This window comes from Rhinolophus sinicus, chromosome 14, assembly GCF_057876585.1.
Source record: "Rhinolophus sinicus isolate RSI-liver-muscle chromosome 14, RSI-T2T, whole genome shotgun sequence".
NCBI lineage: Eukaryota > Metazoa > Chordata > Mammalia > Chiroptera > Rhinolophidae > Rhinolophus > Rhinolophus sinicus.
In genome coordinates, this window is record NC_142514.1 from 21,119,757 (window position 1) to 21,137,594 (window position 17,838).

Consider the following 17,838-nt stretch of genomic DNA (forward strand, 5'->3'; position numbering starts at 1 on the left):
GCATACATCAAAGTTGCACAATGTTATATATCAATTATATGACAATATATTAAAAACAATTTTAAGGAGGGAGGATTTCCCCAGGGCAATTAACCTTCTACATATCAATACCACCCACACCCCATATCTACCTGCTCTCGGTCACTCTCTAATGCCTGCAGGTATTTTATTAGCATTCTGTCCAAAATTTACAATTGTTATGTGTGGAAGGAGGGCTGGGCCCACAGTCGCTACTACGTCTATTGTGATATTACCACTTATGCTACATCCAAGGATGAGATATTAAACACACGAAACAAAAAAGTAAACAGGACAGTGACCCAAAGAACTCTGACCCCAATTTCCCTAGTCCTGGTAAATGTCCCAAACAAAGCAATACAAGGTCCAAGAGATGACCCCTGAAATGGTTAGGCTGTTGAGACACGGGACCTATGGGTGCTTGTATTTCTTTTCTATATTTTCCATGTTGTAATATTATAGTATTTCACAAATTGAAAACAATTTAAAAACATCAAAATTATATGCATCACACATACCTCGCAATTTATCCTAAAAACCAGAGATGAAAACTAGCCCCAAAATACAAAGCACTATGTTATGTGTACGGTAGGATATATAAGCCCTACTTAGAAGACCACGCCTCTCACCCGTTGGAAGGCCATCAATTTCTTCTCCAACCTCTGCTACTTATGTTACCTGAAACATTTTTCACAACCTGGGAATAACTAGTGCATTTTATTCTTGAGCTGGTACAATATGAAGACTGGAAAAGAGATTCTAAGACTACAAAGGCCTATACATAGATACAGAACACTGCCTCTTAAGTCAGGTGCCAAAGAGTAATTCAGGTGCTAACCTGAGTAAAAGCATTTCACAATTCCAAACAAGATAATGAAATGTTCTGTTTACCAAAGTACAAAACTTATATTCTTTAAAAACATACCCCCCAGATGGGGGAATGAGGAGCCCACCAAAGGACTTTTTATGTTTTATACTTTATAGTAGACCTATTTGACTTTATAAACTATGTACCGTGTTTCCCCGAAAATAAGACCTAGCCGGACAATCAGCTCTGATGCGTCTTTTGGAGCAAAAATTAATATAAGACTGGGTCTTATTTTACTATAAGACTGGGTATGATATGATATGATATGATATGATATGATATGATATGATATATGATATGATATGATATGATATGATATGATATGGTATAATACCAGGTCTTATATTAATTTTTGCTCCAAAAGACGCATTAGAGCTGACTGTCAGGCTAGGTCTTATTTTCGGGGAAACACGATATACTTTAAAAAAAAATTTTTTTTTTTTAAAGGTGGGAGGGGGGCGCCAGATGGCTCAGTTGGTTAGAGCCCAAGCTCTCACCAACAAGGTTGCTGGTTCAATTCCTGCATGGGATGGTGGGCTGCGCCCCCTGCAACGAAGATTGAAAACAGCAACTGGACTTGGAGCTGAGCTGCGCCGTCCACAACTAGATTGAAGCACAACAACTTGGAGCTGATGGGCCCTGGAGAAATACACTGTTCTCCAACAATTAAAATAAATAAAATATAAAAATAAATAAAAATTTAAAAAAAATTAAAACAAAAAAAAGAAAAGAAAAAAAAGAGGAGGAGAATGAAAGTTCATTCTTTCTGGACCTGAAATACTCTTTAATCCTCTTTTCTGGAAAACAGTCTGTAATTCAAAGCCCATACCTTGCAAATTTGTGCTGACTCAATACAAGTACATTGCCTCGAATTTCTGCTACAATTTTACTTTTATCCTCAGGACGACCATGCTCCAATACATGCTGAATTACATAATTTCCATATTGATCCTGTTTGAGAAACGACAAAAGAAATAAAGTTTATGTAAAAACGAGATCAGTGGGTTACCTAAATTCTTACATCTAATCAACATCTATCCTCTATAGCACTAGGATGGCTTACCTGAATACTAAAGAACACATAAGAATTTTTAAAATAGGGAAAAAGTGTCACAATCTATTTATCATTACAAAACAGGAACACATTACTACCAGACATATATATATATATTTTTTACTTATTTATTTATGCCCAAAGGTAAAATACTATACACAAAAAAGTAAGCCTCCTCTCATTTAAAAAAAGAAAAAAAGGGAAGGTAGGTGGGAATAAAGATACTTTTCTCTCAAAACAGAAATGTATAAATCGCTCACTATATCTATCCACAACAAAGAAAAACTAGAAACAAAGGTTATATCCAACAAAACAGACACCTAATTAAATAACATCACAAGCACATAATGGCTATACTCATTCATCTAAAATGAAATTCACTTTGAGAGAATAAATGTGTGTAAGGAATTTCAGAAGCAAAATATTTATTTGTAAGATATAAAAACTTAAAGAGTGTACAAGTAATATAAGTAATATATATATTTTTAAAGTGCCAGTGCCAAATGTATTTACTTCTGGATGGTAGGATTGTGGGTAATTTGTTTTGTTGCTATTTTCTGCACTTTCAAATTCTTCTACAATGAATATTTAATAAATTTATAATATCATACCTCCCACCAAAACAACCAACAAACACTAACAAAAAAAAATTGTTTCACTATAACATACTACATGTAGAAAGTATTCTAATGGTTAGCATGAATGATGTGGGAGAAATTTTTAGTGGTACATTCAAGAGAAAGTATCAAAGCTAGAAAGAATAAATCAACTAATCCACTTAGTTCATTTGAAATGATGAAACTGAGACCCAGAGGGATTAAATGGCCTGCCCAAGGTGACATAGCTAGCTAGTCCACAACAGAGCTCTGGCAGACAGGTCTCTTCACTCCAAGGCCAGGGGTCTATTCATTATCCATATTCATAAAGCACGAACCAGGCCTGATGTAAATGAAAACTTGCCCCAAATCTTCAGTGGGCATTTTAAACACATTAACATTAACCTCTTCTGGAACGGGTACCTGTGCTGAGAAAACACACAAGCTCTGGGCCTGCACGAGCCCACAGGTGTTTGCAGTTACTCTACTGGCAACTCCACTACCTGTACAAGTTGCTCTGTGTGCTGGTGAAGCTCCTCTAAAATAGGGAGTGTCTGGTCAGGGAGACAGTGCTCCAGGATCCTCTGAATCACTCGGCAGCCGTACGGATGCGTGGACAGGGCAAACACCTAGGGCAGACAGGCAGACAGAAGTTAAGGACGCCAAAAGTGACCGTTGCCACTTTCAATGCTACCATACTGTGTATATACATTATCCCATTCATCTTCGCAATGACCCTGAGACATAGTCATGGTTATTCTCCAGACATAGATGAGAAAATTGAAGTTCCTAGTTTACATAATGTGCCGGCAGTCATACAGACGGTAAATGTCAGAGCCAGGATATTATTTCCTAGTCTGACTCAAAAGCCCAAATTATAAATATGGTATTTAAATTCTCTTCTACAAATAATAAGGGGTGTGTGTGTGTGTAAACCCATTTCTTAACTATTCTAGGAATTCACAGATGTACATAAATTCAGAGCTGAAAAGGCCTTTTCCAAGAAGCCTAGAAAGGAACTGAATTAGTCAACGTCATGAGAAACACACTTAGTTAACAGTCCACTATATCAAAGAATAGGGTTAAAATCAGAAAAAGAAAGGGCTGGATTCAAATTCTGGGTGCTTTCCCATAACCACAAGGCTATGTTCTGAATTGAAACAGGGTGTTTCCCAGCAACAAGCAAGAAAAGATTCCTCTTTTGTTGGGTCTGGAGCAAGATAACGCACACAGGACTCAGGTCTAGACCAGCCAATCTGGTTTCTGCCCTTCCTAGCTGGATGACCTGGATCTCTGATCCGTCATCAAGAATAATGACAATAATGGTAAGAAGAGTACGACAGCTAACACTTATTAGATGGTTACCAAGTGTCAGTCACTTCACTAAGTGCTTTATACATGGTTTTATATACATAGTTTCTTGTGTTTAACTATATACGTAAAACAGTATACGGTATGATTCTGCTCAATTACAGCTTTATTAAAATGCTCAATATCCACAGTCTGGAACAATTTATTTCACTCAACACTTTCAAATATTACTTATACTGTGGGCTTCTGGGGTTTACTCTGTATGGTAGCTCTGTAACATAATGACGGATAAGTATATAGGTTTTCATTTAAAAAAAATTTTTCCCCCAATCCTCTGCTAAGGGACATCTAGATTATTTAAACAGTCTTTTCCTATTAAGGGAATAATGCCACTTTAAACACACCTAAATACGTCCTGCGGTACACACATGCAGATATTTCACCAGGTACGTACATAGGCCAGGAATGCAAAGTCACAGAAAGTGTAAATGTTGAGCTTTGAAACTTGGTACTAAATTATTTTCCCAAATGGTTGTGCTAATACCTACTGGAAATTTGTGTTTCTTCTATCTGTGCATTTGGCCCATTTTTGCATTAATTTCTATTATTCTCTTTGATTACAAGGGTTCTTTATATATTCTGATTATCAATTCTTTGGCAGTTTCATCTTGAAAATATTCTCTCCCATTTGGTTGCTTAATCCTTCTACTTCCTTTGTTGTATATTTCGACAAATGTAAGATCTTAATTTTAAAGTAAACAGATCTACTTTTTTTCATTAATTCAGAAAATCCCAATAAACCCATGCATAAATGTCCATAGTCTACGTTACCCTGCCAGAATTGAGCAAACCCCAAAACTTAAACAACTATAAAATTCCATTGTGATCTAGGTTTAGCAGTACACACAACTATACCTAAAAATCTACTTGCTGTTTCCCATTCTTGTTTCCCTTTAAAAAAAAAAAAAAAAAAAAAAAATTTCACATACCCAAGAGGGAAATGTTTTACTCTCCTGTCCTACCCAGCTTAGGAGGAGTGTGAGGATGTTTTTTGGCAAAAGAAATGAATGACAATAGCCAGTGACAGGGCAATTCTGGAAAAACCATGGTATAAAAAAGTAACTCTGCTTGGAAATTGGTGCTAAGAGCACACAGGGCCTTATGACATACAGACAAATAGATAAATGAGAAGGTATCTCGCTGGTTGTATGGCCACTAACAATTCAAACCAGGCTGATCACCACCCCACCCCACCCCACCCCACCCTCAAATTATGCAAAAAACACTTTATTTTAAACATATATTCACATGACATACAAGATTAGTTCTGCAAATGACTTGAATTTTACAACGTGATAAAAACTTTTAAGTATCAAGATAAATAGTATTTAGCCAAAGGAAAAATTTACTCTTCGAATATAAGATTTAATCTTAACAACTCTGACGGCTATTTCATCCCAACAAGAGCAAATGCCTGCATTAAGGAGCTTCACAGACTGTAAAGGGAAGAGTTGGGTACACAGAGCTAGGTACCTGACACCCCCGAACAGGACTGCTATTTACTGCACTCTATAATACATTAAGTACTTGCTCACACTGGAAATAGCCATCAACATTTCCTTCATCTCTTTCCTAAGTCACTTACCTGCCCTTTAAATGCATCGATGATAAACTGCAAAGACTGAGGCTGCACACATTCAATGCATTTCTGAACCACGTGATTGCCATTCTGGTCTTTCACACACTTTAGGACGTGGCCATCAAGTTCCCGAACCATCTCATTCTATTGGAGACAAGGAAAGAAAGCACCACCAGAATCACAGCGAGCAAACATGTGGACAATCAACATTCTTACCAAACACAAAAGTACGGGGGAGGGAATCCATAATGAAAGTGGGATAACTCGGCTGTGGCACTATGAAAACTTGGCAATAAATGGCGATTAAGAGTTTTTCCACATGTTAGCAAACTTCCTGTAACAGTAACTAGTCTAAAAAAAGTATTCTAACTTGCAAAAGACTTGTGGGAGTTTTAAAAATATAGCCATCTTCAAACAGAAAGGAACCTATACCAAATACACTGAATTAGAGAATTACACGTATAATTCATCTTTTGATTCTGACAATCCTGTAAGGTACATATTATTAATAATGATAGTAGTTAATCTAGAGTTTACTGTAGGCCAGGCATACCTCTAGGTGCTTAACATGCTATGACTCAACGAATTGTCGTAACAATCCTACACATTGGACACTATTACAGCAGAGGAAACCAAGGCACAAATTAAGTGACTTGTCAAAATCACAGACCTAGACTGCCATGATTCAAACCCAAGCAATATACTCCTCTGTGTGACAAAACAGTGTGTCAGTAAACCATCTGTCAGTTACGTGTTATCCCGCACACACCCTCCACCCATTATATGCAGAAATTGAGTCTGAAAGGGGTCATGTACTTAAAACTACAGACAGTGACTAAATCAGAATTCTAGCCCAGGCCTGGGACTCCCACACAATCTTCCCACCGGGCCACACTGGCTGCAGTGTTGGCAGGAACAGTGCTCTCAGTTAATGAATGAAGTGTCCAAACTCGGGGAATACAGGCACAGGCCAGCCCCTGAGGCTGTGTGTGTATATAGGGAATGAGTGGGGGTGATGACAAGCGTAGAGAAAAAAGAGGTGCTGGGCTTTTGACTGGAGATTACAATGCCAGGAAAAAGCAAAAGACAATAGACTCGGAAAAGTTTCCTAAAGCAAATAACCAAATGTCAGAAAACAATAATTTATTCTGAAAATATAATTATGGGAATTATAGGTAGAGAATGACGCCTATATAAAGATAAAGGTAAGGAACACAATCAAAATGAAGGGGAGGTGGCTTCCCTGAATATTTTCTTGAGCCCCCCAAGAGGTAAAAACCATTAGAGAGGAGTAAATTTCACCAAAAAGAATAAACTTGCATCTAGAAAACAGTAAATCATCCATAGCAGGAAGAGGAGTTCAGCTCAGAGAGAAACCAGACCAGGAAAAGACACACAGAAATATAGGGCACAAAGAGTACAGCTTGGGGTGGGGGGTGGGGGTGGGAGGAGAGCTGAAAAACTACTACAATGTTGCCATCCAATCAGGAAACAGTAAAATCTGAAAAGGTGGAGACAAAAACCAATGATCTATCACAATCATGAGAGAAGACAAAGATGGAAAAAAACACCTGGAAAACTGTTACTACTCCTGCTTTCTTTCAGCAAGTGGGCATCATGGTCAAAAAAAGAGGACGAAACTTTCATGTTCAAAAAATCCCAGAAATTTAAAAAGGAGAGAGTCAACCATGAAATGTTCATCCCTAAAAACCCCAGCTAAAATTAAAACTAACAATGATCTGAACATTAGAAGGAAACTAAATGTGGTAGCCTTGCCCCTGTTTCTAATTCTTTACATACAACACCACTTTATCACTGCGCCATCTCCAGCAATGAGCACTGAATGAATGAACCCCAAACCTGCTGCGCATCCCCAACAATCCCTCTGCCTTCACCAGCCTCCTGACACGTGATCTATGAGCCTCAGAGCATCGGGACTCTGGACTGTCCCAGCTTTCCCCCGCCATCACCGTCACCAATGCGGTCTCGTTTTGCTTTGAACTGGAGGAGGTAGGTGCCTCGTCTGGCTCAGAACTCGAGTCCATAACAGATTCTCATTACCGAACCGTGTTCTCAGTGAGGGCAAGTGGTTCATCACTGCCAGACCACGACCGTCCCCTCCACCGAGAAGGGCTGAGTGAGTTCAGAGCCCACCGGCTGAGGGTTTAGACCAGACGCCCCCCGAGCTCACAGCACAAACACAGCTGAGGCAGACCTGCCTGTGGGTGTCTGGCTTCCTGGGCCCTGTGGTCTCTGTGGGGCTGGTTGGACTTGCTCTGTGACTGTCCCTAAAACCGTGGGCCTCTCTCCGGGTGCCTTCTGGGTCAGCTCGCAGTCACAGCACCTACCACTTCACATGTCTGTCCCTGTTCCCGTCTAACTCCTCTTTAGCCCGCATGTCTCCTGCAAAGCTTCCCCTCCAAGACTCGGGGCACGTGCTCTCACCACTGCTTTCCATCGCTCATCCCCACTGTGCACAGAGGGCAGGGATCAGTCCTAGTCATCTCTGTGCTGGTGTCTGCCACGTGGTAGGCACCAGTCAACATGCCAGGCCAGGCTCTGCACTGGGCAGGCAGGCGCTCATTCAGTAAATGGTGGTGGCACGAATGAGTAAGAGGGAGAAAGTAAAGGAAAATAGAAGATGATTGGATGCAAGTTTGGTTTATTGGAGTGAAGTGTCAAGCTGAAGAGAATGACAACTTACTAGTATTTTACATATTTCAACTCTTGCCAACCAAAAATCCCACCTGTAAAACTGCACCTACTAAAAACTAAGTTCTGCTTGAAGAGTGTTTGAAACCAGGCGTTTGAACACAAAACACTTGATCTACTATAAATTTACAAATTGCACAGTTCATGCTTGCCATGCAGAAAGGCAGCCACAAGCACCAAAGAAAAACTGTAAAAGAAAACTGAAAGCCGACAAATTTACAGGATTCACTACATGTACCATGGAGAAACATCAAACACCAAGAGAAAAGTTAAAGGGGAAACTTACAATTACCTGCTGGTCTGAGGGAATAAATTCAAGAGCTTTCTGGATAACACGGCAGCCGTACATCTGCAGGGCCAATGACAGGACATGGCCTCGAATCCGTTCTGCCAAAGCCAGCTTCTGTTCAAGGCTGCCAAACTAGATACAATGTGTGGGTGAACACCATTACTTAGGTAAAGGAAAGAAACCAGAGAAAGCAAAGCATTCATTATTCTAGCTCAACCACTGGCACACCTCCCATAAGCCCTGTCACCTGTGATTAACCCTTCTGTTTAAAAGCTTGTTTCTTCAAGGCAGTAGTAGCTCCCAGTCTCTGATTATGAAGAACCATTTTTAATGTTAAAAAATTTCTCAGCTACCAACAATACTAGTTTTACTACTAGTATCTACTAAACAAAAAATATGTAATTAATTCCTCATTTAATACTATTAAGTGGATCTATACTCCACCAATTATAAGAACATTGATGCTTATTCTAAAATAATACATGTGGGAGACATTGTTTGTTATGGCTTTAGACAATGTCTGGGGAAGATTCAAGGACATCTTGTAGCAAACCAACAGCACTTCTTCAGGTGTCTGAGGCCCCCGGGGTTGAAAAGTTCCTTTGTCTACATGAAACTTAAGCCAACGCACATACTGGCACTGTGTTTTGCATCAGTGTTCTACATCACTCCAAGAACTGATATTATCTATTATACAAGGCAACAGAGTCGCGGAAAAGGTAGAATCAAGAGATAAGGCTGCATGATATTAAAACTCTTCCTAGAATGATTTTCCATCCCTGGCGTTTTAGTTTTATTTGAATAGCATCATCATCAAACTGGAAGAGACTTTATGAAGAACCAGCTTGCCCAACCCACTCATTTTCCATACAAGGGAACTAAGGTGCGGGGACTTTCTCTAAGTCAGAAAAGTTCCCTAGCTTGTCCCCAATCATACAGCTGTTCATTCGGCCACCCCGAGCTACTATATTAACTTCTGGAGATGGAGAGCTCTGTATTTTTATATCTGTGACAAAATCGCACTGAAAAGACATTCTCAAATCAAAATCGAAGTCATGTTTAGGTTGGTTTCTTAGTCCACAGCAGAATTAAGTGTCAAAGAACTTAAGTCGTTATGAGAAAAGCTGTGAAGATACAGGCTGTGAGTGAGCCATTTTTCTAAATCTCCCCACAAATCAAACAAAATAAGATATAAGAAGTTGACAAACGTCTTTTGCATGGGGGCAGGTACTGTACAGTTTCAGCCTTTCCCCCTGTACCCAATTCTCCATCTCCATGCTTCATCCCTTTCTGGACTTATAGCTTGGGACTGTTGATCTCATTGCACCAGGGCCACAACGGTAAGCCCCAAACCCCGGCCTTTCTGACAGTTTGCGTTACTAGGGGAAACAGACACTAATGCTCAATCTCATCAGTCCTTTCCAAAGAGAATGACAAGACAAGTGGACATTATTCACATTAATGGAGGAAAACTAAGGAACCAAGGCCTAAGGATGGCCCAAGAAGAAGCATTTAATCCTCACAACTAGTTTATGATTTAAAACACCAGAGCCGGTATCCAAAGAAAATCCTTTAAGAATCTTAAAATTTCATTTTTCAGACCACTGTATTGTGGTCCCACTAAAAGTGTCTTACAAGGATTATTTCCTCCTCCGAAAATGTCATGTTTAGTAAAATTATTGTAACAATCAGAAATAACGTACTAGATCCTCAATGGAGACAGTGGTTCTCCAAACACATTTCTACAACAGGTTGGCATCATCTGCTTGGGAACTTAGCGGATGTACTGTTGCTAATGAATTGGAAAACATCTAAAAACACTTAAAAACAAAACAAAACAAAAATAAAACTACACATACTTCATTTTGAGGGCCGGAATGGGATTGCAACTCTAAAAACAGCTAATGAAAATTAAAATGGTCTGGAGTCTCTAAAGTCAAAGGATAGAAAGAACAAAGACTTACTTCAAAGAACTTCTGAATGACGTAATTTCCAAAGACATCCACCATGAGCTGGTAAGCGGCCTGGAGAATTTCATTGAAGACGAGCTGGCGCTCAGCTGGGGTGGCCCGCTCCAGTTTCAGCTGAATGAATCTGAAATACAAAGTAAAAAGGGCAATCACAGCATTTTGGGAAGACTTGGAATAAATAATAATTAGCTCAGTTTATATAGTGTATGAGCTCTGTCTGAAACTGCACGTGCACAGATACACGATCGCTATTTAAATGAGTCATTTGAGCTCACTCAATTGAAGAATTTCTGAAAAAGAAATTTATAGTGTTAAGTATCCCTTAACTGAGCTTTTGAAAGTAGATTTCAATTTTAGTGTATTTCATTATAGTAGGACATATGTATGAAACTTTATTTATGTGTGAGATGAGGGGGAAACAAAAAAGGGGTAGAAAAGGAGAGGAGGGGATAAAGGTGGGCATAACACAAGGAGAACTGTACTGGACTTTTTTCTTTAGAAACCAGTCCCACATTAATAGGCTAAAAAGCTTAGGGTCCTCACTATATTCTTTAACTCATATTCATATGAAGCAGTATTCATTAATGATGTAGACAGTTATAAATGTCTCCAGTGTCTTCTGAAGTAGTAGCTACTCAATTTGCCTTTTTTGGTTCAAGTGACTATATCAGAAAAATTATGTTGTCTCTCAATCTTGTCTGTAGGATCCAAGGATGAGAAATCCTTGCCCAACAGCAACCTGGCAGAACTTAGGAAAGAAATAGGTTCTTTAGAAGCCATTTCATTGTGCACAGAGAGAAAGAAAGAGAAATGGAGACACATAGGAAAGAAGGATGGGCGACATCATAACTATATTTTCTCCCCAGGATTGACCCAAGCTAAACTCTGTGTTTTGTAATAGCTTCTCGCTCATCTCTACGCAGATTCTCAATTCTATAGAGAGGAACAACAAAGGAAAGTGATGGACTTGTCTTACAATTGAGCAGCAGAATCCAAATTTATATCTGAATAATGTCTCTTAGAAAGCAAGATTCTTAATAGGGATTAAAGTAGCAAACATGTACGAGGTATGATCAAACAATACAGTGAATGTTCAAATAAAAAAATGTATTACCGTAAAAGACACAATTGCCATTAACCCCCCTCAAAATACTCCCTCGCGCTTCGAACCCTTATCCCATTGTTCTTGCCACTTCCTGAAGCAGTTCTGGAAGTCCTCTTTCATGAGTATCTTTAGTTGTGCTGTTGTTGCTGCCTCGATGTCCTGAATCATTTTGACTTTGGGGAAGAGCCAGAAGTCACACGGTGCCAGATCTGGTGAATACGGTGGATGAGGACACACTGTACTGTTTTTATTTGACAGAAATTGCCATATACCAGAAGCGATGTGTGACACGGAGTGCTGCCATGAGGGAGGATGACTTACGGTACACTTTTAAACACATCTTCGCTCAACTGTAGCTCACAACCAACTGCACCAAACAAGTTGAAACTAATCACACACTGTTACTAAGGTTCATTGTACCGCCTCTCGTCCTAAATCAAGATCCCTGCCTTTCCATTGGATGGCACTCGGCAGCAGCAGTCACCATATTTTGTGATCACAACGGAAAGGCTCCATGTCACACGTCACTTCTGGTACAGCAATTTCTGTCAAAAACATTACGGTGTGTCCTCAGCCACCTTATTCACCGGATCTGGCACTGTGCGACTTCTGGCTCTTCCCCACACTCACAATGATTCAGGACATCGAGGCAGCCACAACAGTGCAACTAAAGACACTCACGAAAGAGGACTTCCAGAACTGCTTCAGGAAGTGGCAGAAACGATGGGCTAAGTGTGTTCGAAGTGAGAGGGAGTATTTTGAGGGGGATTATTAGCAATGTGTCTTTTATTGTAGTAATTTTTTTTCTTTTCTCCTTTTTCCGCCTCCCCCCCACTCCGGTTCAAGCCGTTGTTTCTCAGTCTAGTTGTGCAGGACACAGCAACCTGGCCCAGGCTGGTATTATGAGCCTTGCGCTCCCCCTGGCTGAGGCAATCGGTCGGCTGCTCACAGCAGCTTGTGGCAGCTCTCGGCACTCACGCCAGCTGCCGGCCGCTCACACTGGCCACCTGCCGCTCCTGGCAGCACACGGTAGCCCAAGGCATGTAATAATGTTTTTCAATTTAAACATTCATCATATTTTTTTTATCACACCTTGTACGTATGGCTCTGTGTTAAGTGTTTCTGTTTCTTAAATTGTAGCTATTCTGTGAGGTGCTCATGAACTAGAAACACCAGGCTAATCTTTCAGGAAGATAAAAAGCTTTGTTTTAATCAAGCATGTGATCCCCATCACTAAATGGCCCTTTTCAGTCACCTGTATATCAGGTGACCCTCATAATCCACGTCCCTCTGAAATAACGGGAAGTGTACTAAGACGCAAACGGTTTCAACTGTTTTATGGCAATTCAGTGTATACCTTATCTGAGGCATGGAATGTAAGGCGTTAAGACTTCAGTTACCTTCAGTGCCAAAGCCAAGTCCTCACCTGGACCCATGCTGGTCTTGGGAAAATTCCATTATATGCCCAGCAATTTCCCGCAGTTGTAAATTGGGGTACCGGTTATTTCGAAAATCCTCCAAAAGCCTGCTCCTGCCAGAGGGCATGACATCAGACATTCCGTATCGCAAACGGGAGGAAGAGAAAAGGGTGCTGCTGGGGCTGAAGAGGCTGGAGGCACTGCTCGCGCTGCGGTACTTGGCTTCAGCGCCTGGGGCAGCAGAGATGTATCTTCCACTGCCATTTGTGAGCCCTCCTGTTGGTTACAGAACAGGAGAACTCAAAACTCATTCTTAAGAACTTTGTTCAACAGAGGAAAAAGCATCCCGCGCATAAAAGCCTGCATCATCTCATTGCTTTTCTATTCTGTTGTGTTAAGATTCAATTCTATTAGTGCCATGATTTTCTTAAGGGCAATTCGGCAAGCTGGAAAGAAACTTTTGCAAAAAGATTGCGAGGGGAATGCTTTTAACCACTGATAGGATACCACTAGCAAAAATGGAGCACCAGTTAGTGCAGCCCTTAGTAAGCAAAATGACGAGAAACCAGCCTGCCGTGTGAACCAGCACCTGAGCACCAGGAATCAGAAAACACAAACTTCATGGAGACCTCAGTGGTTTTCCACTCTGAGCTCTGCGGTGATTCCTGCTGTGAGTGAATAATCCCCACTCCCACTTGAAACCCTCCCTTAAAACACACACACACACACACACACACACACACACACACACACACACACACACAAACAAACAAAAAATCCCTGGGCACCCAGATTAATCTGTTTTGTACAGGGAGCCCCCAAAATTGCTTTGATGGGAAGCTTTTACTGCTAAATAGAAGTCTGAAAATCACTAAGGCACCCGAAGCTGAGGATCGGACAGACACAAGGGGTAGAAAAAAGGACATATGCTTTGAAATGGAAGGTTTTCAAGTTCATCAGGAATGGGCAGCTCTTAACACCTTCTACTGAGACAGAGCCTAACATGCACTAGTGACAACTTTCATGCCACTGACACTGTTGTGACTAATGACAAGGGAACAATTGTGAATCCCTAGACAGAGAAGATCAAAAGGCTTATCAAAATGTAAAGCACGGTAATAAATTATAATGAGTATGTATTTCCAATGTTCTTATGTTTTAATTATGGGTTTTTTTAACTTTAGATTGCACTATAGAAAACACATGAAGCCTTTCTGTTTTCCCCCCACTTCTGTTAAACAAAAAAAGCAAAGTAGGTAAGAAATACCACATAAACCACCAAGAGTGTAGATAAATAAGGATACATGAAAAAAGTCACCTAAGGTGAACTTCTTCATGAGTTTTAATGAATGTCTAGTTTGGAGTTTAATAGTAGCTACAAAAATATACCCCGCTTGGATTTCTGTGCAGAATTCTAGGACCCAGCTTCAAAGGTCTGAGTCTCAATGAAAGTGATGGGACCAAAAGGAAAAGGCTCGGTGTTAAAATCTGTAAAATATTTACTGAGCATTTGTCCTATGCCAGGCTCTATGATACAAGCATTTCATATATATTTTCTATTACATTCTCACTGACATTTTGGAAAAGGAGTTTTAAATTCCCATTTAGGTAACAGAAAATGAAGGCTCAAAGAGGTGTAATGCTCGTCCAATATGTAAAGCCCGAAATGATCACGGCCAGATTTCATCACAGGACTCAACTCCAGAGTCAGTGTCCTTGCAACTACACAGGACTCATTTCAGACTCAATTATATCAAGTTTTCTTGCTCTAAAGGGCACTCTGATTCTTGTCAAATTCCACAACATTTCTTTATCCAAATGGAAAAGATTTAAGGAAAGAAAGGGGGTTTATAAGAAAAGAGAACAGTGGCCATATGGCTGTTCTTTATTCCATTTCAGAAACAATTCTTTCTTCCCTGATTTGAGATTGGGGAGAAATGAGCAAAGAGGTGGTAGTAAGTAGGTCAGCAGGTACTGGGAGAGTGTGGTTATAGCATGGAACATACTTAAGGAGAAGGAATGTCATGAACACACAAAGTTTTGAAAATAATTTCAAGGTATTTTAAGAACTTGGTCACTAGCAAAGGCACGTAGAGAAAAGTAACAAACCAATAGAGAAACAGAGCCACACTCCTAAAAGGCCTGACACATATCCACATTGACATGGAAAGTAGGCAGGTCATTCGTGACAAGGTTGACTGACGGGAACCAATCCTGAATACTGCTCTACCTCTACACTTATGTGACCCAATAAATGCATTTAATGTTTAAGCCACAATTTTCTGTTACTGGGGCCTAAAGCACCCTAACTAATCCCTAACACTGGATTCACTAGCTGGAGTAAATCACGGAGAAAGCGTACAATAAAGATTTATACATTTGCCCTGAGGTTTTGATTTTGGGCCCTGGTCTCACTGGATGCCAGACAGCATACACAGGTGCTCATGCATGCATGAGCATATACACGCATATACACACAGTTTTTATTACCGAGGAAGGAATTATACCAATTTGAAAAATAAATTTTCCCAGGTACTATATTATAAATGGCAAACTGACAGTTCATAGGCATATTCTGCTTGAGCCAACTAACTGGTTCCATTAAACCAATGCTTAAAGTAGATTTTTGCTTAAGACTCCAGTTTTCTGGTTGTTTATGAAAAGGTACCTGGCAAACAGTAGGTCATCACTAAGTATCCACTGATGAATTTCCTTTAGATGGGGAATATGCAGAAATGTATTTTCGGTTGACTATGGCTGACACGCCTACATATTCTTATACCCAAACTACTATACTCCTGGAGGTGACCCCTGAAAGTGTTTAAACTTTTCACACAGGGCCTCAAAGGGAGCTTCTTAGTGATTTCTACAGTACTTTGACAGTGGTAGATTTCATAGAGCTATGTCCTACGACAACATTCCACAGAAAATAAGGGCTTAAATAAATGTTTTGTTTACATTAGTATGTACGAGTTTCCATTTCCACATATAAGGAGCTTGGAAGTCACCACTCCACCCTAACAACAAATATAAAGCTAAACAGACTGAAGTCAGGAATTCTTGTTGGATCCGTAAGTGAGGGCAGGACAAAGAGCAAACCACTGCTGCTGAGATTGGAGAGACAGACAGGCAACTACAGGCTACCTCACAGCTTATCAGAACAGGGATTGGAGCAGAAACCACCTCTAGAATCAGTACCAAACAGGAAAACCTGAAGTGTAACTGACAAACTGCTTACAGGCTCAGTGTGGACAATTCTGAGTTAAAACTCCAAGGGGACCGATTCATAGAAGGACCCCCTACAATATTGTGAGATGAACGACAGCAACGATACAAGAGGTAAGGAGAAATTAGGAATATTTTATTACAAGGTATTAGCACTACATGTGAAGTGGTATAGTCTTATTGAAAGCCACCTGGATTAGTTGTAAATGTACAATGCAAACTGTAGGGAAACCACCAAGAAAACAAAAAACAAAAAACAGTATAACTGATGTTAAGAGAGGAGAGAAAATGGAATCACATAAATGCGCAATTAAAATCACAAAAGACAGAAAAAAGAGTGTAAGACAAAAACAGGAACAAAGAACAAAGGCAACAAATAGAAATCAGTAATGAATATGGTACATATTAATCCAACTATATCAACAATCATTTGAATGTCAATAGTCTAAATGCACCAAATGAAAAGACAGAGATTGTCGAAGTGGATCACAAAACACATCCCGACTATAAGTTATCTATAAGAAACCCACTTTAAAAACAAAAACACGTATAGATTTAAAGTAAGTGGATGGACAGAAAAATGCCATGCTAAATCAGTATGTGCTTCAGTTGTCTACACAAGTCTATGAAAGGGTTTTCTGTCAGTAGCCATCTAGTATTCCATTCTCTACCTATGAGGAATGTTTTTGTTCATTTGTTTTTTGTACTTGTAGACATAACAGATGCCTAATAAGCATCTATACCCATCCCCTCCCCACTTCCTGAAATGTTTCTTCATTCTTGTTTTTCTCCGTAATTCCCAGATGGTACCATCTTTAAATTCTAAGCATCAAGAAGTAGCAGATACTTTTCTTATAAGGACACCAGTCACAGGATGAATGACCCATCCTATTCCAGTATGACCTCATCTTAATTACATATTAAGATGCTGTTTGCATATAAGGTCACATTCACAGGTACCAGGGTCTAGGGCTTCAACGTGTCTTTCTGGGGGACTCGGTTCACCCCACAACAGACATGTGTGGAACTGAGATTACCAGCCCCAGAAGGCAGCAGCACAGGTCACACGTGCATGGCTAGTCCACGTGGAGAGGGGAGCACGCTGGAGGAAGGTGACCACATCTGCCACTCAGTGGCTGTGTCATTTGGTCTCTCAGGTTCCCTGTCACTCCCAGGGAACCTGAGAGGCCAAATGACACAGCTACTGAGTGGTGTCATTTGAGAGTGGTGGGGTCTCTCCCAGTTAGATAAAATATTTGTTGTGTGGGTCAAATCACGTTACTTTTTATCATATTCAAGTCTTCATAATTTGTCTCCAGACCACCTTTATCGTGTCATCTTTAATGCAGCCACTATTTATGATGGGGGCACACAGAGCTACTTGCGCCTTTCCCCAAATACACCACGTGACTGACATAACCACTCCTCGGTGATAGCAGTTCTTTAAGCTACTAATGCAGTTGGCACCATGCTTTCCTCCCAACATGTTTTCCCTCATCTGCCCCATACTTGCTTTAGTCTGAAGTAACTGCTTCCTCAGCAACAATTCCACAGTGAACCTAAATACTTGTATTTTCATTCAGCCTGATATCACAGCTACATATATTTGTTATCCCTGCAGGAAATCAGATCC

The 17,838-nt window shown here is 40.2% G+C and overlaps 1 protein-coding gene and 1 non-coding gene across 27 annotated transcripts in view; both read right to left on the bottom strand.

Moving 5' to 3' along the window:
- PUM1 (pumilio RNA binding family member 1) overlaps positions 1-17,838 on the bottom strand; it is a 109,994-nt gene that overhangs the window by 7,669 nt on the left and 84,487 nt on the right. For 19 of the 26 annotated variants that reach the window (XM_088790829.1, XM_088790822.1, XM_088790845.1 and 16 more), the window contains 6 exons: positions 12,989-13,256; positions 10,452-10,581; positions 8,485-8,619; positions 5,493-5,630; positions 3,040-3,165; positions 1,716-1,837 (listed from right to left, as the gene is read on the bottom strand). In XM_088790829.1, the coding sequence (XP_088646955.1) occupies positions 1,716-1,837; positions 3,040-3,165; positions 5,493-5,630; positions 8,485-8,619; positions 10,452-10,581; positions 12,989-13,256 (919 nt within the window). The remainder of the gene's footprint in view (positions 1-1,715; positions 1,838-3,039; positions 3,166-5,492; positions 5,631-8,484; positions 8,620-10,451; positions 10,582-12,988; positions 13,257-17,838) is intronic. The other 7 variants (XM_088790846.1, XM_088790832.1, XM_088790828.1 and 4 more) reach the window with 1 other exon arrangement.
- On the bottom strand, positions 7,509-7,591 carry LOC148755609 (small nucleolar RNA SNORD103/SNORD85). Its single transcript, XR_016018795.1, has one exon. It is a non-coding gene; the product is annotated as a small nucleolar RNA SNORD103/SNORD85 (small nucleolar RNA).